Source organism: Lasioglossum baleicum, chromosome 12, assembly GCF_051020765.1.
Source record: "Lasioglossum baleicum chromosome 12, iyLasBale1, whole genome shotgun sequence".
Lineage (NCBI taxonomy): Eukaryota > Metazoa > Arthropoda > Insecta > Hymenoptera > Halictidae > Lasioglossum > Lasioglossum baleicum.
The window spans coordinates 379,899-403,705 of record NC_134940.1 but is presented as its reverse complement, the minus strand read 5'-3'; the positions used below and the strand labels follow the sequence as shown (position 1 = coordinate 403,705).

The 23,807-nt window shown below is 42.5% G+C and overlaps 2 protein-coding genes across 2 annotated transcripts; both read right to left on the bottom strand.

Moving 5' to 3' along the window:
• Positions 1 to 6,879: 6,879 nt before the first annotated feature.
• LOC143214198 (uncharacterized) lies at positions 6,880 to 15,515 on the bottom strand. Its single transcript, XM_076434934.1, has 9 exons — positions 15,059 to 15,515; positions 14,690 to 14,920; positions 11,476 to 11,581; positions 11,120 to 11,279; positions 11,000 to 11,066; positions 8,341 to 9,123; positions 8,227 to 8,292; positions 7,059 to 7,223; positions 6,880 to 6,938 (listed from the first exon to the last, which is right to left on the bottom strand). Exons 1-9 carry the CDS (start codon positions 15,513 to 15,515, stop codon positions 6,880 to 6,882), a joined length of 2,094 nt encoding a protein of 697 aa, XP_076291049.1.
• Positions 15,516 to 17,683: 2,168 nt separating this feature from the next.
• LOC143214197 (uncharacterized) lies at positions 17,684 to 22,912 on the bottom strand. Its single transcript, XM_076434933.1, has one exon. It carries the CDS (start codon positions 22,910 to 22,912, stop codon positions 17,684 to 17,686), a length of 5,229 nt encoding a protein of 1,742 aa, XP_076291048.1.
• Positions 22,913 to 23,807: the final 895 nt, after the last annotated feature.

Sequence of the window (23,807 nt, the reverse complement as noted above, 5' to 3'; positions counted from 1 at the left end):
CCGTATCATGTTACAATGTTTCACTCCACTCCACGGCGACCGAAACCCTCGAGCTTCACTTCCCTTTTCTCCGTTCGTCATCATAGAATAGTGTTTCCTGAAAATTGAATGTCTCTAGCCAGACTCGAGTTTTCGACATTTATAGCAAGCTTGCTATAATCGTATCTTATTTGTCAAAATTTAGTTTTCCATTTAAAATATTTTGTTGTTAAAACTCATCAATAGTTTTAAATAGTACTTGAACAATATTAAAAATGATACTGAAATATTGGAATATTACAATTTGGAATGAAGGGTCTAGCCGGACGAGGTAGTCCTCCGAGTTATTTAAACAGCCGTTGCGCCATTCAATTTTCGGTCAATTTTTCCCATTTACTTGCATTAATTTAATCATATAATTGCATTTAATTGAAATTGATAATTGAGATTTTTTCCCGATTTTTTGGTTCAAAATGTTAATTACACAAACTGAAAAACACGCAAAAATTCGACAAATGCAGATTTATTTGAGAAACTGAAAAGTAGCATTGATCATATTTTTAGACTAGCAACATATCAGAACTTTTTTTACGACAGCGCGTAAACGACAAAGAGGGACTTTTCAATGACTCCAAGAAAAATGATAAACTTAATGACTCCGAGAAAAATAAAGAACTTAATGACGCTGAGGAAAATGAAAAATTTAATAACTCCAAGAAAAATGGAAACTTCAATGACTCTATGAAAAAACTTGACGGCACTGAGGAAAATGAAAAATTTAATAACTCCAAGAAAAATGGAAAACTTAATGACTTTGAAAAAAATAAAGAACTTACTGACTCTGAGGAAAATGAAAAATTTAATAACTCCCAGTTAACAAGCAGTCTTCAATGCCTCTTAAAAATGCAATTAATCATGTAGGGATTGATCAGGTGTTTCTCGCTATATTAAAAAATATTTACAAATCCTTTGACAAATTCTGCTTTGTGGCGTCAGGATACTGCTTTCGACATACCATCACAGTTTGTATAGTATACATATATTATTTCTCCTCTTTGTTTCTAGATAAAATTTTATTATGATCCTCCATTAGTTTAACGCCCCGTTCAGCGGTATCATTGACCACCTTCAGTCCATGTTTCAGTCAGACTACTTATTACTCATAACAACTTCTTTTTCCGATATTAGAACTATTTTTACCACGTTTTTATTAGCTCGCTTTCTTGTTCTTCTGTAGATTGGAGCGTATTAATGAATTTATTTATATATAATATCTCTGTCAGTTATGTATACATATATGAAAAAACTCTTCAAACAAAAGTTGTAGTATATAAGGAGGTGGATATAGTATCAAAGAAAAAAAATTTTTTCAAAGTCATTATTTAAAGTTTTCAAGGTCACGGATGTTTTTTCTATCAACAACTGTTTATGCTATATATGGATTCTTAAAGAGAAAAAAGACAAATTCAACGATATATCATAACGTCTATTTATGTCATGATTTAAAAAATTCTCATTTTCCATTAAAAACTCATTTTCCCATGATCCAAACGGCCCCAAAATTTTTCCAGACCATTTTCTCAACATTTGTCACAATTCTGGTTTACGGGACCAAAAAAATTTCATGGTCGAAAAATAAGGTCCACCTTAATGTTGCATATACGTAAATTACGAGAAGCAGTAAAGAGTGCTTAACGTCGAAGAAGAAAATCCGGGTAACTAAAACTTAATATGTACTACATTCCACGTTATTAGAATAATTGTAGTTTAATTATGATATATTTTAAAATTGATATAATTATATCAACATTTTTTATTTACACCTAAAAACGCCACTGTCTCGGAAGGAAATGGACATTCGAGAGAAGCAATGAAATTAGAGCATCATTGCGAAAAAAGATGAGTTTGCAATAACCTCAATATACATTTTATGAAATTCTATTATAATTATAGTTATGATTGTATTTTTTAATAAATAAACTTGTGTATGCTAGTATAAAATCAATTTATATATATTATACAATTTATTTTATTATTTGTTTGACAACTAATAAATCTACAAATTGATTCATAAACTAAAAAATACTTCCTGCATTTTCGTATTCTCCAATCAGTCCAAATAAATACCATCAACCTGTTCTCGATCATATACCAATTTTTATTAATGCAATTATGACAGTAACAAAACGTTTCTATTTAAAATGAATACATATTTTGAACATAGTTTTTACATTTTTAATTTTTTGGAAGGTTAAAAAATGTAATTAAAAAAGTAATGAAAAATAAAAATTAAAAAAAAATCCCCGCTGCACGGGGACTCGAATGCTAGCTCCAGATTGCGATTCATACGCTCGACGGCTCGACAGCCGAATTTCAGTTTCGCTTCCGCCGTAAAGCAATAGAACATGGCAACATGGCAAGTGCTAAAAATAGATTGTGGCTGGCATAAGCGCACAAGCAGCGCACACGGATATAGTAAAGGTACGTTGGTGAGTGTAGCGCGCGGGCGCGTTGCTAACACGATACAGTGTCTTCTGTGGTGGCCTCTGGTGGCCTCCTGTTCCTCACTCCAGTCAGAATATATCCTAGAGGGCGTAAGAGAAATATTCGAGCGACACAGATGTCGTCAGATGTGCTAACAGTAAAGTGGGTTCTGTTTCTTGCTAAAGATGATGTAGGTTCTGTTCCATGCTAAAGATGATGTAGGAGCTGTTCCAGGCTAAACATGATGTGGAGACAAAAGCGGCACGGCCAAAACCCGGGCGTGAGCACTCTCATATACTCTCTGATCGCGATCTATTTACTCGCGAGAATCCGCGGTGTCGTGGTAGCCACCTCGCGGCTGCCGCGGGAGGTAGCGCTTCGCGGTCTCGCGTGGCGCGTTCGCGTATGTTATATGAGGGAGATGTCTCATGTCATGATACAATCTTATGGGGGACTTCGTGTCCATGCTATGAATTACCGACTGTGCAAAAAATTTGTTTTTATTATTAGAATTATTATTAGAATACATATTTCAATATCTAAATGCACATACATATATTACTACATATTAATAGCAGTTAGATTGTAGTCTAGAACTAGATACATATCAGTATTCGCTAGATATCACAATATTTCGCAGTCGGGTATCTAGTTCTAATAAAGTATTGCCTAAAGTAATTAAACTCTAATATCTTCCTATATTACAAGTAAAATTTCGTTTATGTTCTACCTTCGGGTTTTCGCCTTATAACTAGTTTTATGATTAATCTAGTATTGCTCTACTTAATACTATTTATCACAATGTTCCCAGTCAAGGGCTGTTAGACGAAAATATTGTTAGACGTACAAAAATCACTGATAATATTTAACGCTTTAATATTTAGTTTTTTCAAGAAGTCATCTATTGTAACTGGAGGGGTTTTCCAGATTCTTGTCAATCTTTGGATCATTTCCCGCCTCCCTTTGAAGCACAGAGATGATCTATATCTTGTATCCAAACCAAAACACTTCGTGTAAAGGTTGACCAAGTTCCCCGGCCCATCCACTTCAGTGATATGAAGGATGGACAAAGTTCCTCTCGCCTATCAAAGTTGTGATATGATGGATGGACCAAGTTCCTCTCGCCTATCAAAGTTGTGATATGATGGATGGATCGAGTTCCTCTTGCCTATAAGGGCTGTGATATCGGGAAGGACCAATTCCCAGAGGCCAATGATTGTTGTACTTACCTAATTCAAACTTTACAACCTAGGGAAATTGGCGTCTGCGCTGGCACTAGTATTTTGACTTGCATGAGAAAAATTTATAAGACGATGTTTATAGTGAACCACCAACGACTATAGACGACATGAAAGGAAGAATCGTCCAGGCTTGTGCATCGATTTCCTCAGAAATGAATTACGCAGCAGTACGTTCTGTAACTTCACGGCTGAATGAATGTATAGCAGCTCAAGGGAATATTTTTGAAAATTTGGCGTAACAGAAATACATCAAATGAATCTTACACGTTGAATTTTATTTATACCATTTTTCTGGGTTGAAGGTCATTTGAAGGTCATATTGTGTTACATGCATGAATTCGTTATTTTGTCAGCTATAACATTACGTTAACGAAAATATATCATTCCATTTAAAAAAACATCGATAACCTTGAAATCTCATAAAAATGACCTTGAAATGTTTTTTCCCTTACACCGTTATATGTGGCCCTTCAAACAGTGTAACTTTGTCCTACGAAGTTTTTTTGTACAACGAAAAGTAACGGAGATATTTGGTGTCCTGCTTTATCGAATTCACCCTGTATATTCCAAGAATTATGCGTTTTTGGCGTATTTATATCTCAGATTCCAGGCTAGGTAGAAAGTTGCTTCTTACATGAGAGTTAGTTGATATTATATCTAGCTCACATACAAATTTATATGCCTAAAAAGCGCTTAACCCTGATTCGAGATATACACTACCAAAGAAAAAGATAGCAGACGCGTGCTATCTTTAATTTCTCGCGTTATAATTATGGTACAGGAAATGTGCAAATGATACAGAAAGACTACCATCTGCTAATATATAAATATAACTTTTATTGACTTTTCTTCAACGAATTCTCGTCGTAAAAATACAAATACCCAAATGAATACAGACAAAATGATAGCACATCTGAAAAATATTCCATGTTATATGAATTTAAAATAGACAAATATGAAAATGATATAACTGTACCTGTGTTTAATAATGTGTGGAACCTCCGTGATTCTCCATTACTTCTATCATCCTTTTTGGTAAGGATTTATACAATACTTTAATTGAAGATTGTGATAAATTTTTCCATTCCTCTTCAATACTGATTTTTAAGTCGTTTAAATTTTCAAATTGTCTACCTTCTGCGTAGACAGCTCTTGATAATAATCCCCAACAATTCTCAATTATATTTAAGTCCGGGGAGCACGCCGGCCATTCCAAAACAGGAATTTTCTCTTTTGAAAAATATTTGAAAATTTTTGCCGTGTGTACGGCAGCATTATCTTGCTGGAACACAAATTTTTTACCTGCAATGCATTGTGCATACTTATCAATTTGGTTTTTAATTAATTTCAAATAATTTGCACTATTCATTTTTCCTTGTATAAAATTAATATCCGTCTTTCCTTTGTAACCTATGCCGGCCCAAATCATTATTCCACCTCCTTTCATTTGTCGTCTAATTCTTGTTAATTGTCCTTTTCGAATGTCATGATAATAGTATGCACTATTATCTGGACCATCCAGACAAAACCGTTTTTCATCTGTAAAGATTATATTTCTCCAGGTTTTCCTCCAATGTATATGTTTCTTCGCAAATTCAAGGCGTGCTTCCTTATGCTTCTTAGTTAATCGTGGCTTGGCTTTTATTCTTGATCGGTTTATAATGTTACTTATTTGCAGCACGCGTCGAACATTTTGAATATTAGTATGTACATCAGCTTTGCAAGCAATTTGTCTTGCAGTAGCAAAAGAATTAGATGCAGCACGAAGTATTGCTCTTGTGTCACGGTGCGATAGGGCTGCTGGTCTTCCAGTGCTTTTCCTTTTACCGTAGTTATCCACATCTTTTAATACGTTATACACAGCTTTTCTGCTTCGACCAATTTCTTTCGCAATTTCTGTAATCGTTACTTTCCGTTTTCTTAAAATAAGAATTGCGTTTATTTCACTGTCAGATAATCTTTTACCACGGCCCATCACGAAATGCGACAGGTACCAATATCAAGAAGCACTGAACACCGACTGACCACTTTAACTTCCTTAAACCTCGCGACATATTGAAGAAAATCAAAATAAACCTTGAGTGTGCTATCATTTTGTCTCTGTCTATTTGTGTGTTTACATTCCTCCTGAGAAAATATCTCGTAGAAATTCCAATATAGATAGTGTTTACATATTAGCAGAAGGTAGTCTTTCTGTATCAGTTGCACATTTCCTGTACCGTAATTATAACGCGAGAAATTAAAGATAGCACGCGTGTGCTATCTTTTTCTTTGGGAGTGTACTTCTCGGCAGCTTAGAGGGAGCGGGAGGGGAATTTGGTTCGCGCGTTGATTGGATGGGAGTATTCACAAATGGAGTCTTATACGATTCCTAATCCAGACAGAGATTCTCGCGTATTTAGATGATTAGATCTTATTCTACCAAATCTTACAATCCATTCTCTGATCAGGTCAAGTCCATTGTACCAAGGTATTTTTTGGAATCTGAAAAATTTCTACCAGTAGAGATTACCTTTGCTATGGAAAATATTTCTAAGTTGTAAGTAGATATCACCCCACATTTCTTCCTTATATTTTTCTCGGAAATCTGTGTACAGGATTTTGAAGCGAGGTGAATTAGTTTTTTGAGTGGCAGCTTTTGCCAATTTATCGGCAATTTCATTACCTTGGATCCCACAGTGTGAGGGAATCCAGACGAATGAGACATGCTTGTCATTATTGTATTTGGATGCGAGCTCAATGGTTGTACGTTTTATATCAGCAATGTGGTAATTTGTTTTAGTATCTAGAATGGCTTATTAGTGCGCTGAGTGAGTCTGAACATATTGTGGGAAATAAGTGCGGATAGTTGCGTACACAGTATTTATTCACGAATAGTTTACAAAGAACGATACGATACGTTGATTTTACAGATACTTGACTACGACGACTGATGTATACCGATTATCGACTCACAATTTTAACAATTACCGCCTAGCTTATAACTATTATCTCGACTATGTTCGACTCGACTCGACTTTTCGACTGTTCTTCACGCCGCTCGCTTGCTCTGTTTTAAGCGGTCGGTTCCTTTGTCTAATTGCCCGGGCCAATGTCCGCTTGCCCTAGACACTGATCGTCCTTGCGTTTTTCCCAGCGATCGGCCAAACACCTCGTTTCGTGTGTGCTGTTTTTATCACACGCACAGCTGACTCGCGCGACACCCCGCGAAGGTGATGTCCGGGGCAATGCCCGCTACGCACACATGCATCCATCTCACAATATTACTAATGGTCTATTGCTATAGTGGAATGTGTCTGGCTAGTGAAATGGCAGCGCATTCTGCTATGAAAACTGAACAAATTGGATTAATACTTATTGGGAGGTATATGTTTTCCTCTGGGCAAACAACCGCTAATCCTGTAGACGGAGCACCCTTTACTTTTGAGCCATCCGTGAGAATGCATAAATGATTGTTATAATAGTTTCTTATGAAGTCCATGAATTCTATTATCAGGAGCTGGAGAGCTTCGTAATGTACTGTCCGTGTTCAAATCACATGGTGCTTGAAACGTTGTGGTATGAAAGGTAGAAGCTATATATATATGCATGGAAAGTTATTATCTTTATGACATATACCATAAATATCTTGCACTCTTTTTATGTATTTTATCAGAAGTTTGGCCTTTCCATTACGGAGAATACTTGGACCTGATGGAAATGGTCTGAGAAAGTTCTTTAATGTATTTGTTAGAAATGTGGTCAGTCTTAGAAACGATTTTCGTTAGGTGGGACTTTCCTAAGTATAAAGCTCTATTTTCAAGGTATGGGATACCAGATTCTGCCAGAACAACATTAGTGGGTGTAGACATTCTAAGGGTGGATTTATAGTGGAGCTGCGAGCATCGATGATAGCGGCGCGGTGAAAAGAAACCAACATTCGTGACAACATTTCGACACATACTAATGAAAAAGTACATATGTATTTTCTTTGTTTTTCTTTTTTTTCACCGCACAGCTCACCTCGCTGCTCCACTATAAATCCACCCTAAGACCCAGGAACAATTTGATGGCCCGAGTCTGGATCGATTCAAGTTTTGCAATAAGTGACTGGGTGCTTGGAAAGTAAACATGTGCCGCATAATCGAGTCTAGACCTGATTAAGGCTTTATAAAGAAGAATTAATGTATCCGGATGGGCGCCCCACCAGACGCTCCTTAGAAATTTTAGAACATTCATTGTGGTGGAACATTTCTTATGAAGCAAGCGAATATGGGTTTCAAAAGATAATTTGTGATCTAAATGGATACCAAGAAACTTGGTAGTGTCTGAATCTGGAATCAGTAGCTGACCTACTCGGAAAAGGGTATGCCCACTTGAATCATTTTTATTATTAAAAACCATGAGGTTAGTTTTCCCTAACGAAAGATCAGGACCTATTTTTTCTAAATTTATGTGTACCTTATGTAAGAGAGTAATATTCGAGGAGAGTTTGATAATATTTATTCCGACTTTTCTATAACTGCTCCGGAAAAAGACTGACGGCTCTCCGTTCGGCGTTGCCCACGGAGCCTCGGCCGATCGTCTTTCTTACAACATTCGTTCAGTTCTTCAAGCGACACTCATTTGTTTAACAGTCGGACATTCACACACACACTCACACATGCATTCTCGTCTCTATCCCTACACTTATTTAATGCTCTTTCGATGGATATTTTAACGTCACGTAGGGCAGAACTTCTTGAATACAGGGCGATGTCATCAGCATATTGTGATATGTGGACCTCCTTTGGAATCCCTTTAAAGATGTCGGCCACATATAAATTATATAGCAGGGGGCTTAATACTCCGCCTTGAGGCAGACCTTTGAATATAGTCCTCACTCCTTGGAAACTAGGAGAGCTAGCAAACCGGCAGTATGACCAATTAGCAATAAAGCTTAGAGTATTAAAAGGTATACCTATTTCAGACAACTTTTTTAGGAGAATGTTCCATTGAACGTTGTCATATGCCGCACTAACATCTAGGAAGGCAGCAGCTGTAACTTGGTTGAGAACAAATCCTGTCCTTATGTATGCCGTAATATTGAAGATGTTGTCGATGGAGGATCGTCCTTTCCTAAAACCCATTTGGGATGGAGGAAGTTGGTTGGTGGTTTCGCACCACCACAGCAGTCTATTGTTGATCATCCTTTCCATTATTTTACACATGCATGATGTAAGGGATATGGGCCTGAAACCATTGTTGTCTGCCTTTTTGATAAACAAGATCTGGCACTTGTTCCATTCTTCTGGTAAGCAGCTGGTTCTGAAGATTTCAATGTATATATCTAGCAGGTTCAGCCTGCATTTGGTGGACAAACATTTAATCATTTTATAGTCTATTCCATCGGAGTATCCATATTCATTCGGAGATACTAGCAAAGCGATATTTGGATTGACTGGAACCCATGGAGGTGAAACTTTATTTATTGCTACCTGTTTAGCCCGATTGATAGAGTCTGATTCAATTGCTTCTGTGTTTCTTGTATAGGTCCATTTATTTTTTAAAATTTTGATGCGATTCCATAGGTAAGATATTGAGGTTCTGTGAGATAAACTGGCAGCGAAATTTCTGAAGTTTTCTTTCTTTTTCTTTTGAAGGAGCTTCTTGGTGACGGCAACTTGTTTTTTATAATTTTCCCAATTTGTTGTAAAGGAATGATGTTTCCATTTTTTGAAGAGAGCTTTTCTGCATCTTACTGCTTTATCACATTATAAATCCCACCATGGAACAGGATTTCTGTATTGGTCATTCTGGACTGTTTTTCTCCGAGGTGTGCTTTCATACAGGGTGTCCCAAATATGGTGTACTTAATTGAAATGGGAGGTTCCTGAGACCATTCTAAGAGACATTTTCCTTTGCACCAATGTCAACTGCGGCTTTGTTTAGGAGTTATTAACGAAAAACACGGACCAATCAGAGCGCGCCCTAGACGCGCGATGGCACGTTCAGCCCGGCGCACAGTGTCGCGAAATGCCTGTTTTTTGAACAAAAATCAATAACTTTCGTTCTGTTCATGATAGAGACATGAAACAAAATGGGTTTTCTTCTTTATATTGAAAGCAATCTGAACATGATATTATTATAAATATAGTAATTTATTTAAACAATAAAAAACGATTTTAATAAACAGAATTTAATTTTTTTGCGCGTTATTAGTACGTGATATTTACAATTTTTAAGTAGCATAATTAATATGTAAGTATAATAGAAATATAAGTATAATAGATAATAATAAATACATAAAAATAATAGATAATGACAAATACATAAAAATAATAGATAATGATAAATACTGTCACGTCGCTTTCTTAGCTTGTCGTAAAGATGGTAGAACGATGAATGGCGACACCGAGAATTTACAGGCGAGAAGCCGGGCCACGCTCGGCCGCGCGATGCGTGGTCCTCTCGGGACAAAATACGCCCGCAGTCTCTTTATTCGATAATCAAGTTGAACTAGATTTCGGGCGCCAGACACCCGTAGGTGTCACACGAAAGCATCGTAATCGGAACTCGAAAGAGGAACGCGGTATGACTCGCGAGACTGTGGCGTAGCAAACGGAATCTGAATAGCTATCGCGAAGGCCCAGGATTCTACGTCGAGAGGTCACGAGACGTTCCCCGCGACGGGAAGGTTTTCACACAAGAAAAATACAATGTTTCGGCTATTAATTCGTTTATTACACGACGATCTTAAACTGCCGATCTGATCGGCAGCAGGTAGTACAATAGCCGGCGCGTTTCAGTAAATCTGGCGAGAGGTGTTAATCGCACGCGCTGATTGCGGTTTCCTTAGACTCTCTTCGCAGAGGATTCGGCAGCGATAAGACGTACGACACGCGGAAGACCTTACAGGTCGCGTTCCGTCCGAATCCCGATGTTCTATACGACACTTAGATAGCTGACACTGTTCGAACTAAATTCACGCGCACGAATCGAGCACGCGACGGCGTCCCACCGTGGAACGAGACCAGGATCTCTAGAAATAACGGCAATAACGCTAAAGATTGAATCCGCGACTTCGCGTTTAAACTGGCGTCGTACAACCGTCACAATGCGGCCACGCGGCCCCCGCTATCCGACCGGATTCTAATTAGGAGGACGAAATCCTTCACAATCCGAAGGATTCGTACCCCTCGCAAATAATATGGACGACTTCCGTTCGTCCCTCGTACCGGTATTTCCCGCTAAGTGGTTCACGAACCGTTACGACCCACTACCCGAGCCAACACGAAGTTTCGTTAATTATTTACGAAAGCCTGATCGGCGCTTACCTTTTTTCTCACGGCAGCGGATGTTCGGCAGCGATTTATTCGTCCTCCGATCAGCCGACGCAAAATACTTTAATCGTTAACAATCGTTAAGAGCGACAACTTATTCGTAAGAGTTCTGACGACGCAATGGATCTTCACGCGGTGGCCCGGGTACGCGGAAGCAGAGTGTCCCCCACTTCCGTATTCCGCTTTCCTCACGCAACATTTCGGCCTATCGCTAACGCGGGATTTCGCCTCAGCGAATCCGTCGCGACGGCGCTCGGCTTCCGGCAGCGTCCGGCTAATCCGGCAGCGATGTCGTCCGATTGGCCACTTCCCGATGAGACGATCGACGTCAGCCAATCCGGTTGCGGTACTGGCTTCTTCCCGGACGAGGCGACGACAGGGTAGAGTGGATGATATCCTCTGTACCGCATGCCCTCGTCGGCGCCTCCAGGTTGATAGTCCTGGGCCTTGACGATCTCTCGCTGTTTTACCTCGAGTTGTGCCTTCTTCCTGCCTCGAGGTGCTGATTCTCGATGGCACGTTGCATCTTGTGTTGAGAGTGGAATTCCGGATCCCGCCTGGGACCCGGATACGGTCCTGTAAACGTTCGTCACGCAAATTGGCGCGACATTTCAAATATTACTAGTCGGCCTTTGGGTCTCGCATATGCCCAGGGAGATCGCTCGCTGCTGCCCTTATCGCAAAGCTTGACCAGAGGATGGCCAGGTCTTCCGCTAGAGAGGTTAGAGTGACGCTGGCAATATTGCCACGTCACAATACATAAAAATAATAGATAAAAATAAATACATATAAGTATAATAGAAAATATAGATATTAAAAAAACAACTGTTTCCCTTAAATTATTCATTTTATTATAAATTATTCATATAAATTATAAATTATATTTATATTTATTTACAATTATAAATTATAAATTATTCATAATTATCAGAATCTGAATCTTCGCTTTCTACAAGTGAACGACATACCTGATACCAGAATGCGTATAATACATTCATTTTACTGCGGGAAAATTTACACACGTTATCTGACTAGGAGAAAATGTGAAACGTGTTTTTAAAATATATAAAAAGTAGATTAATTTTTTTTGTTAATAACTTTTTTATAAACAATGACCAGCGAGTAACACCATTACAACATTATTCGGGGTGCTGACCTGGACAACATATTAAAAAATCAGCGTGATCAGAGGGTGTTACCTTTTTGTAAATAATTATCAATGATATTAGAACATTAATTTTTATTTATTTAATCATATCTGTAATTTATGTAATATAAACATTCTTTTATTTATTCAACAACCGTAGTCAAATCTCATATATCTACAAGAGGATATTCGCGTACTCGGCTGCTGACCGGTACTTGCTACATATTTTGTTAAATAACTCTGATGTTCGCCGGAAGTCGCAAATTAGACTTATATAATATCAAAATATACTATCCTAGGAATAGACACAACGAAAATCACCGATACGTTTGGATACGTTTTTTTTTATCCTCTGGTAAAGATTAGGGAAACCTATAAAATTTTATTGTTTCATTTCAGGTCAATTATTATGTTACAGATAAGTATTACAAAATTTTTAAAGTTGAATTACAATTAGCCAACCCCTAGCCATTATTTCCTAAAAAAATTATTTCCTAGAAACGTGTTTTGTTTATATCACAACGTAAACAAGTTACGCTGAGAATTGATGTACTATTTGATCTTCCTAATATTCGCTTACAAGATTCCCTGCAACTAATTTTCTACTGCATTTTTAAAATTTTTGTTTTCAAAAAATGATTATTTGGACATTTTAACATAGTATGAACATAGTTTTGAATCGATATGAAGATGTGACTTTTTCGATTTTTGTCCATGGTTTGCGACACTGTGCGGCGCGCCGGGAGACGAGCGCGGTGTAACGCCGCGATGCCGTAACGAACAAGAGTTTCTCGAGATTATGTGAATCTTCCCCGATTTGGATGAGCTTTGGATATGTTGTCAAGACCATGATTCTGAACAACATTTCCCTTTACAGTTTTTGTCGGCCGGCTTTAGTTTACGCGATAAGTAACTTGTAATTGTAAATCGATCGATGTACTATCTGAACTATCTCCTCTCCGATTTCGATGAGCCTTGGATATGTTGTCAAGACCATGATTCTGAACAACATTACCCTTTACAGTTTTTGTCGGTCGGAAGAACTTTACTTGTCAATTCATATGGGTGGACCTCTTTACCCGACTTACGGCAACTTTACCCGAACGAGGGAAAAAGCAGAAAGTGATTGTATTAAAACCTCACTTATTCAGCCGTAAATCCATTTGCTGCTTCGAAATGTGTGTCACTGGGTCACTCGGTGACGAACTGCACAGATGTCTTCAGGTATACGACAGTACCGAAAGCTAAGGGACGTACGGCCAGGTCGACGAACTGCACAGTCGGTGGTAAAAGGCCTAAGGGATGCGCGGTCAAGTCGACGATCCAGAATTTCACTTTCACTTTCGAATCGATAAATAATTCGTATGTTTATTTCACACAGATGCCTTGAAATTTTTCCACACTCACAATCACTGTTCACATTTGTCAACACATAGTTATGCACTAATAGTAATTGCCATATCCCTTGTACTGCTGCGCAAATCACAACAATCAGGTAATGCAATCACTAGACTGCGGATTTCATGCATTTGCAGCAAACATGAGTAGATGCATTTTAAGACAGTAGAGAGATTAAAATAATTTCAAAACACCATAGTATTATTTTCAACTTCTTAAAATGATCACAGTGAGAATCAAATATCTGTCTGGCTCCTGTCCCTTGTAATAGCGGCAGCCAACATTAATGTTGCATAAAGATCCGTAGTCTAGTGATTAGTTTAAATATTACTATTAAAAACACAGCTAATAGCAACCGTTAGCTTTGAATTGACAAGTCTTTGGAGATGTTCTCTCTATCGCGGCTCGAACGACACTGATTTTCCGCAAGATTTTTCTAAAGAATTTAGGAAGGGCATTTAGAGTGTCGAAATTCGAAATGTGCACGCTGTAGCACGAGAACGACGGGACGGTTATACGAAAAACAGAATGCGAGAAGGAGAAATTTCAAGACACACATTTCGAAGCAGCAAATGGATTTACGGCTGAATACGTGAGTTTTTAATACAATCAGTTTCTGTGCTTCTTCTCTTTTTTTACGATAATCTCGTAAACTAAAGCCAACCGCCAAATAGTCTAAAGAGAAATGTTATTCAGAATAATGGTCTTGACCACATATCCAAAGCTCATTGAAATCGGATAGGAGCTAGTAGTACATCGATCCCATGGATTTACAAGTAAAGTTTCTCGCGATAATCTCGTAAACTAAAGCCGATCGCCAAAAAGTCTAAAGAGAAATGTTGTTCAGAATAATGATCTTGACCACATATCCAAAGCTCATTGAAATCGGAGAGCATTCACATAATCGAGAAACTCTTGTTCGTTGCGATGTCACAGCGTACCACCGACACTCGCTTGTCGGCGCGGTGTGGCGCGGCCGCCCAGGGCGCGCTCTGATTGGTCCGTGTTTTTCGTTAATAACTCCTAAACAAAGCCGCAGTTGACATTGGTGCAAAGGAAAATGTCTCTTAGAATGGTCTCAGGAACCTCCCATTTCAATTAAGTACACCGCATTTGGGACACCCTGTATATCGACTTACTCATCCATTCAGTAAATTGGCTATACTTGTCCAGCGCTGAGGTATATCCTTGGTGAAGTGTTGATGCTATGTATGAATCCATAAGGTTACTGTATTTTTCCCAGTCAGTTCTTATAGAGGAGAGTTTGTTGTTCACTTTCCTGTACAGATGTTTAGTGGTTTTGAAGGTGATGTATAACGGAAAGTGATCAGAACCATGAGGGTCATCATCTTGTGCTATGTGCAGAAAGTCTGTGAGGCATCTTGGAACCAGTACCAAATCGAGATTGTTGGAGGAGTTATATCATGAATCAAAGTGGGAGGATAGGTTGAAGTTGAGTGTGTTCATGTTGTGATTTTCTATCACTTGTAGAAGATCTGTTCCAGGACCGTCTATTTTGGAGCAGTTCCAGTCCGTGTGATGAGAGTTGAAATCCCCCATAATCAGATATGGGCCGATGTCCTTGACGTCCTGGATAAAGGTGTTCCAACGAGTTGTAGAAAAATTTGTTGAAGGGGGTCTGTAGATTGCTGCTATGATTACTTTTTCTTGAGTGTTAGTAATCTGTATACAGCAGGTTTCAGTTTGTAGATCATTATGAGCAATAGAATTTAATATATTATATTTCAGGTCCTTAGCGATGAAAATGGCGATGCCGCCACCCCTGCCACAAGTGCGATCTTTCCTGACACTGTTGAATCCTGAGATAGAAAATTTTTGTTGAGGACTGAACCAGGTTTCGGTGCAGACCATAATATCAGATCTGGCAGCTATGCCAGTAATCTCAGCTTTTTTGTTCAATAAGCTTCTACAATTCCACAGCGATATTCGTAGAGAGTTTTGCATGATGTATATTCTAGGAGTTATGAAATACTAGCTCTTTTTTTAATTAGCTGCTGGCTTGTACTGCTTGACTAGAGCTGGAAATACTTTTTTTGAGGTCAATATTTGAAGCTTGGAGTCTAGATTAGTGATGGAAGATGTAGATGAATTTAGGAAGGAAGTGGTAAAGAAGTAGATGGAAGTGATTTGATGATTTGTGATGGAGAGGAGGAGGATGGATTCATTTGGGTTTGGAGAAAAATTTCTTTCGTCGAAGTGATTGATTTTCTTTGGTTATCTGGCCTAAGGCTTGGCTAGAGGATTTATTAGTGGGATTTTTAGAAGAGGAGGAAGGGGAGGAGAAAGATTGTGACCACGCACTAGTAGCCACTAGGGACAGGCCGTGATTGTCCTCCAATTGCCTTCAGATCCAAAATGACTTCTTGAGACTTTGTTTTAAGAGGGGGAAAATTCTCTTTAGTTCCCGCAATTTTTGCTACATTAGAGGTTTTGGATTTTCCCATCACTAATTGACGGGCTTCGTAAAAACTGATATTAAGCAGTGACATCTGTTTATTGATCTCTTTGCTAGTTTTCAAGGAGGTGCAGCTTGAATGAAGAGTGGGGTGATCTCCCTTGCAGTGTGCATAGGTAGGAGTGTCCTTATTTGTACATTCTGCTTCGATGTGTTCTGTAGATCCACAGTTCTTACAAATTTTTTGGCTCCAACACAGCTTATTGGTATGGCAAAATTTAAAGCACCCATAACATACTTTTATTGGTTCAATATATAGATCAACCGGTGTATGAATGAGCTTGTATAGCTTGACATAATCAGGTAAGACTGTTCCCTGAAAAGTCAGGACCAATGATTCACTAGGAACCCACAACCACTTCTCAGATTGGGGATCTTTAGTTCTCCCAGTTACCCTACGGGCACCTACGATAGGCACTGAGGAGTCAGTGTATTTTAATATGTCATCTATATCACAATCAGTAGAGACACCTTTCGCGATGCCTTTCCTTGATGTTCTAAATCTGGGAATAAAAATGTTAACCCCCTCGAGGCCTGGCTTGTCTGACAATGAATCAATGAACAGATTTGCTTCTGTAGCGGATTTGAATTTCAAGCAGAATTTACCAAATCCTTCCGATCTGATTTCTTCCGCCCCTTGGTTGATTTTGCAGAGCGCTTTGGCCAGCATTAATACATTTTGGGAGTTTCTTTGTTTAGCCGAGTTTTTGTTAATAACAGCCGAGACAAATGCAGGGCCCTTATGCATTTCTGGGTACCGATTAACTACAGGAGGTTTACGTCTTCTCTTCGTGTAGGATAGCGACCTGATTTGGTCAACAAGGATGCAATTTACGAATTGTGTGAATGGGTGGACTGTATGACGGAATGAGAGAGGGTGTGAAAGATGGTGTGGAAGTAACGGTAATTTTAAGCGGATGCAACTATGGGAAAGAAAGGTGAGTGATTTGGATTTACCATAAATAGACTGTATTTGCACTTAAAATATACAAGATTGTCGTGAGTTTGTAGCGCGAAAGGAATAATGAACTGTTTATGAAATAAATGAGATCGTTGAGGGCTTTGACGTTTTCGAACAGCTGATTGAAGCGTTAGACAGCGAGCGAGTGAGAGCGTTATTTCCCTCTCTCTTTTATTGTCTCGACCCTTCTGGAATATTCGCCTAGCGTCATGCTTCCGGTAGAACATTCGCGAGCATTCCAGAAGGATCGAGGTTGGGCCTTGACCAATTGGGGGTCGATATTGTGCCCACGCAATTTCCGCGACGCCGCTAATTGGTTGATCACTTGGCGTGATCGGCGCGACTCGAGGTGAACATGGCGACCGAGCGCGCCATTCTCAAACATTCCGCCCGCCTCGACTGGTCGAATTTTCGCGAATGGTATTGAACAAGTGATCATTGATTGAGTGACCGTTACATATTGGACGTGAACGTGATATTAACAAGTGGTTGTGCTAAAGTGCGTTAATGAAGTGAGTAATTAATAACTGTAAACAGAATGACTTTACGATGCGCGACAAATGCGAGCTGCGTAGCACGAGCGTGCGTGACGTCACCGAGTGTACTTCCATTGACTCGCGGCGAGTCTCGCGCCTGCGCTGGTGAATGAACGCGTACTACGCAGTTGCACATACGAGAGAACGTGAATCGACGCGTTCATCGATCGCTCGTTTCGATCGGCAGGACGACGAGTTTGTGGATCGGCCTCATGTACTCTGAGGTTGAAGTGACTACTGTGACGACGCGAACTCTTCCATCTGCTCCGGGATGAGCTTCCTTGACTCGTGCAAGAGGCCATCGCGACGGAGGGGTCTGTTCGTCGATGATGAGGCAGAGGTTTCCCATCGTGACGTCATCCTGCACCTTGCGCCATTTGGAACGAGAGGTAAGCCCCTGCAGATATTCTCGTTTCCACCTCGCCCAGAATTGATCCCTCATCTTTGTTATGAGCTGCCATCGCGTGAGACGATTGGTTACCTCATCGAGCAACGAGGGTTCTGGAATCGCCTGCAATGCTGTACCTATAAGAAAATGGCCTGGGGTTAATGCAGTCAAATCTGACGGATCATCGGAGAGTGCAGCGAGCGGCCTTGAATTGAGGCAGGCCTCCACTTGCGTCAATAGCGTCGTCATCTCCTCGAAGGTGAGTCGTGCTTCTCCAATAGTCCTCCGCAGGTGGTGTTTGGTGGATTTGACCGCTGCTTCCCACAGCCCGCCAAAGTGAGGTGCTGATGGTGGATTAAAATGCCATTCTGTTCTCAGTTTGCTCATCTCCTCCCGTAAGCTGTGATTCTCCCTGTTCTTGGCGTTGAAGAGACGGCGCAGCTCACTGTCGGCTCCCTTGAAGTTAGTGCCACAATCGCTGTATAGATGCGCACAGATGCCGCGCCGTGACACAAATCTGCGAAACGCTGCTAGGAAGGCCTCGGCGCTGTAGTCAGATGCAACCTCCAAATGCACCGCCTTCGTCACCATACAGACAAACACCACGAGGAAGCCCTTATACGCCTTGTGACCTCTCCCTGATGTTGTGCGCAGCCAGATTGGACCGGCGTAGTCGACTCCGGTGGCGTGGAACGGACGAGATGGAGTAACTCTGTGCTTCGGCAGTTCTCCCATTAGCTGGCCTGCTGGCTCCGCCCGCCATCGCAGGCATGTCAAACATTTGTGGATGGTTCCCTTGACGATGGCACGTCCCCTGGGAATCCAAAACCGCTGCCGGATTGCCCCAAGTGTGGATTGCACTCCTCCGTGCATGGTACTCTTGTGCGTGAAAGTGACCAGCAGCTGCGTGAAGTGTGATCTAGGAGGCAAAATTATCGGGTGAGCTTCATCTGGATTAAGCTGCGCCTTGCCTAATCGACCTCCTACTCTCAGCAGATTGTATTTGTCTAGGAACGGAGCCAGAGCTGCGAGACTGCTTCGTGTTTGGATGCCCTTGTGCTGCCCCAGCGTTGTCATTTCCTCGGGATACGCCATTCTTTGGACTATTCGTATCCAACCTCGTTCCGCCTCGGTGATTTCCGCTGCTGTAAGTACTGGTGGCTGGACGTTCCGCGCTGTGGTGTTGGTGGACGAGCGAGATGGCTTGCCTCGCTTCCTCCTGAGCCACCGTAAGCACCAAGCAGTAATTCGAAGCAGCCTGGTGTAGGAAGAGAAGCGGTTCAGGATGGCGTTGTTCTCAACTTCCTTCTCAGCACCAGTGGCGACAGCAACGACGGGCCCCTTCTGTTCCGGCAAATGTTCCTGGTCGACGGGTCCTGGGGCGACGAGCTCGACGTCACGTTGCAGGAACTCCGGTCCCCTCCACCACATGGACCAACTGAGCAACTGTGAAGGCGAAATTCCTCTTGAGGCGCAGTCAGCAGGGTTTTTTATGCCGACGACGTGGTGCCAGTGAGCGTCAGGGACTAGCCTCTGTATGTCGGCCACCCTGTTGGCCACATAGGTCTTCCATCTGGACGGATGACCTTGAATCCAACCCAGTGCCACTGTGGAGTCGGACCAGAGGTGAATGCTCATGCCGGCCATGTTGAGTGTGGTGGCGATGTGCTGCGTCAATCGTGCAAGTAGGTGCGCTGCACATAGTTCTAGACGAGGAAGTGACACTTGTTGCAGCGGTGCCACTTTACTCTTGGCCGCTACGAGTGTTAGTGTCCACTGCAGGTCTGGTGTTTTCGTCCTCAGATACAGAACTGCTCCGTACGCTCGTTCAGAGGCATCGGCAAAACCATGGAACTCCCTCAGTTCTGGACGAGAGTTCTGAAACAGAGGGCGACTCACTTTTACCTGTTCTAGCTGCTTGAGTTCGGCGCAGAAGTTTCGCAATTCGCTGGCCAAGGTGGGTGGAAGTGGGTCATCCCAGTCAAGCCCCAGCAGCCATGTCGTCTGGATACTGATTTTGGACCGCACGGTTACTGGAGTCAACCATCCCAAGGGGTCGAACAGCTGCGCTGCTTTGGAAACCAGGCCCCTCTTGGTTAAAGGTTGAGTATCCGCTTTATGGATGAAGAACCGGAACGTGTCGTCAGCTGGTGACCATTGGAGGCCGAGTGCGGAATGAGTTGTGTCGGTCCATATTTTCGACGGCCCTTGCGTGTCTTGGTGCTGCGAGGGCTGACGTGCTGGGTCCTGGCACGACTGCTGTATGAAGTCAAGCAGCTCTGCAGCATTCGAAGCCCATTTCTGCAATGGGAAGCCACCCGCTTTGCACAATTGCAGAAGTTGACCTGCTGTTTCCTTGAGGGCTGGAATGGAATCGGCCCCTGTCAAAATGTCATCGACGTACGTGTCGTTCTGAAGTGCCCTTGCGCCGATGGGAAACCGGGTGCCTTCGTCCTCTGCCAGCTGCCGCAACGTCCTGACCGCTAAATAGGGAGCACACGACAAGCCGTAAGTGACAGTGTTCAGGCGGTACTCACTCACTTGCCGTGACTCTTCGTCCCTCCATAAGATTCGTTGAAAATCTCGGTCCTCGGGGTGGACCAGGATTTGCCGATACATTTTCGTAACGTCAGCTGTCACGACGTATAGGTGCATGCGCCACCGCAGCAGGACGTCAGCTAGGAGAGGCAGCAGGTTCGGTCCGACGTGAAGGCAATCGTTCAAGGAGTGCTGCGATCCCCCCGACCAGGAGCCATTGAATACTACTCGGAGCTTCGTAGTGGTGCTCCTGGGTTTCAAGACTCCGTGGTGCGGAAGGTAATGTACTGGCTGATCCTTCAACGCTTCGCTCGCTAACGACATGTGTTTGAGCTCTATGTACTCCTTCATGAAGCTGGAGTACAGTGTCTTGAATTGTTCGTCCTTCTTGCAGCGCTGTTCCATCCTCCTGAGTGCATGCCAGGAAGCAGTCCTCGACCCTGACGTGATGGGATCCGAACGTCGGAATGGAAGCCTGACTTGGTATCTGCCGTCAGGTGTCCGCGTGTGCGACTGAGAGTAATGGCGTTCGCACTCCCTTTCTTCAGCAGTCAGTGTCACCCGAGCGTCATGGAGCTCCTCCTGCTCCCAGAATTTCCGCACCAAAGAGCTCAGAGAGTCATCGACCACCACCTGATGCACTTGGGCGTGCATTGATGAGGCGGCATTTCCCGTACTTCCTGTTAGAATCCAGCCAAACATGGTTAGTTGACCGACCGGCTCTGAGGTAGACCCTTTTCTTACACCCTCTTTGATAATGGCTGGATACACGTCAGCCCCCAGCAGTACTTCAATAGGCCTCGATTTTTCAGGAGCGGGATCGGCCATTTTCAACCCCTTGAGATGGCTCCACGTTTTGTGTGGAGCTGTGCAGCCGTGCGTGTAGCCCGTGAGCTTCTGGAGTACGATGGCCGTGACCTTGATTTTGTCGGAGCTGGGGCTCGCAGCAATGTCCAAGTGGACTCGCCCTCGAGCCCTGGCGAGCTGCTGTCCTCCGACGCCGAAGATGTCTACGCAAGATGCAATGCGAGCCAACTGGAGTCGTTGAGCCAGACCTTCGGTGATCATTGAGATTTCCGAACCTTGATCTATGAGGGCTCGGACCTCTTGGTGTCTGCCATAGCGATCTGCAACTTGAATAATGGCTGTTGCAAGTAACACCTTACCCTTTAGGTCCCGACAATCCAGTGTGTGGTGGGTCGTCGTCTGTCTGGATCCATCTCGAAAGGTGTCGTGGATTGACGAGTGGTGCCGTTCCCCACACGACATGCAACTTCTGGTGGATGGACAAGCTGCGAATTGGTGCCTTCCGAGACAGTTGAAGCACAAACGAGCTCTTTCCACACGACTTCGACGCTCCGCTGGAGGGAGTGCCTTGTACTCCGGGCACTGCATCAAGAAGTGGTCCTTCTTGCACATCACGCACTCCTGCTTCTGGCTCTGCTGAGCGTGATTGGCTCTGACTGATCGTGTTGCTTCCCTTGTTTTAGGTTGGCCATGACTCGTGGTGTGGCTGCTCCTTTGACCGGACTTCGTGGAGGCTGACCCTGGAGACGCCTCGATCTGCTGACGTCGCTTGATCAGGAAGTCCTTCAACGTTGCGAAGGATGGTGGATCGTTGTTGCCTGTGACTCGTTCCTCCCACTTATCTCTGGTTATGGGATCGAATAAATTCACCACAGAGTACACGAACCAGTCTTCTGTTTTGTCCACTGGCCTGCCCAATCCCTCCAGGGTATTGGCGACAGACGTGATGCTCTTCTGGATGTTGGTGATCTCCTGCACTGAGCTTTCTTTCATCTGTTGTAATGCGGCAAGTCTGTCCAGACAAGAGCGTACTAGAATTCTCTTATTTTCATACTGCTCTTTCAGGATGGTCCATGCTCGCTCGTAATTTTCATTGATGGTGGGTAGGTCTTTCACAAGGTCAGCTGCTTGACCATGGAGACTAGTCTTTAGGTAATGGAGGCAGTCGACCTTGCTGAGCTGCTTGTTCCTTTCAATGATCGAGAGGAACAGATCCTTGAAAGCCGGCCACTCTACATACTCGCCGGAGAATTCGGGCAGGTGCATCCTGGGGAGAGGAGCCGACTCAGAGCTTGCTTCCTCGTTGGATGATGCTCCTGGACTCTTCTTGGTCGAAGTTGAGCCTTCTCCGCTGTAATGCCGTGCCAGATCGAGCAGGCGTCCTCGTTGCTCCAAATACCTTTCTTCGACCCAGTCAGCAAACTCCTTCCTCACGTATTCAGAGGCCTTGATCGCGTCTCCGTGCTTGAAGGCCAAGACGTCGTGATTTCGTTGGAACTGGGACCAATTCTCCTCAAGGTTGTGCATTCTGGACTGCACATCGCCTCCTGTCATCTTGGCTTGCGAGATGGATTTTTTCAGATTCTCGACGACTCGATTTATTTTCCGCCCTAACTCACTTTGCTTGGTGATCAGCTCTTCACAGGTGAATTCCATTTTGATGCGTGAGTGGATCGCTGGGTGGACTTTTCACTGAAGAACTATTGGTTCACCACTGATTTGCACTGCGCGATGGTAAATCCGGCTCGAAGGACCAGAAATGTAGGATAGCGACCTGATTTGGTCAACAAGGATGCAATTTACGAATTGTGTGAATGGGTGGACTGTATGACGGAATGAGAGAGGGTGTGAAAGATGGTGTGGAAGTAACGGTAATTTTAAGCGGATGCAACTATGGGAAAGAAAGGTGAGTGATTTGGATTTACCATAAATAGACTGTATTTGCACTTAAAATATACAAGATTGTCGTGAGTTTGTAGCGCGAAAGGAATAATGAACTGTTTATGAAATAAATGAGATCGTTGAGGGCTTTGACGTTTTCGAACAGCTGATTGAAGCGTTAGACAGCGAGTGAGTGAGAGCGTTATTTCCCTCTCTCTTTTATTGTCTCGACCCTTCTGGAATATTCGCCTAGCGTCATGCTTCCGGTAGAACATTCGCGAGCATTCCAGAAGGATCGAGGTTGGGCCTTGACCAATTGGGGGTCGATATTGTGCCCACGCAATTTCCGCGACGCCGCTGATTGGTTGATCACTTGGCGTGATCGGCGCGACTCGAGGTGAACATGGCGACCGAGCGCGCCATTCTCAAACACTTCGTAAAAAAAGAGTCTGTCTTTTTCTCCTGTGTCTTACTTTCCTTCATCTCGGATGTGGCGACTGGATCTATAGATTTTCTCTTTTTTTGAGATTGTTTAGTATTCGAACTCCCCGCTAATTGTAATTCCGCGAAAGTCGTTATACAATTCGGCGTCGCGAGAGCGCTACGCGACTCGACGACGAAAAACTGCGTGTCGACCGCTCATCTCCATAATATTTAGGATTGTCTTCGA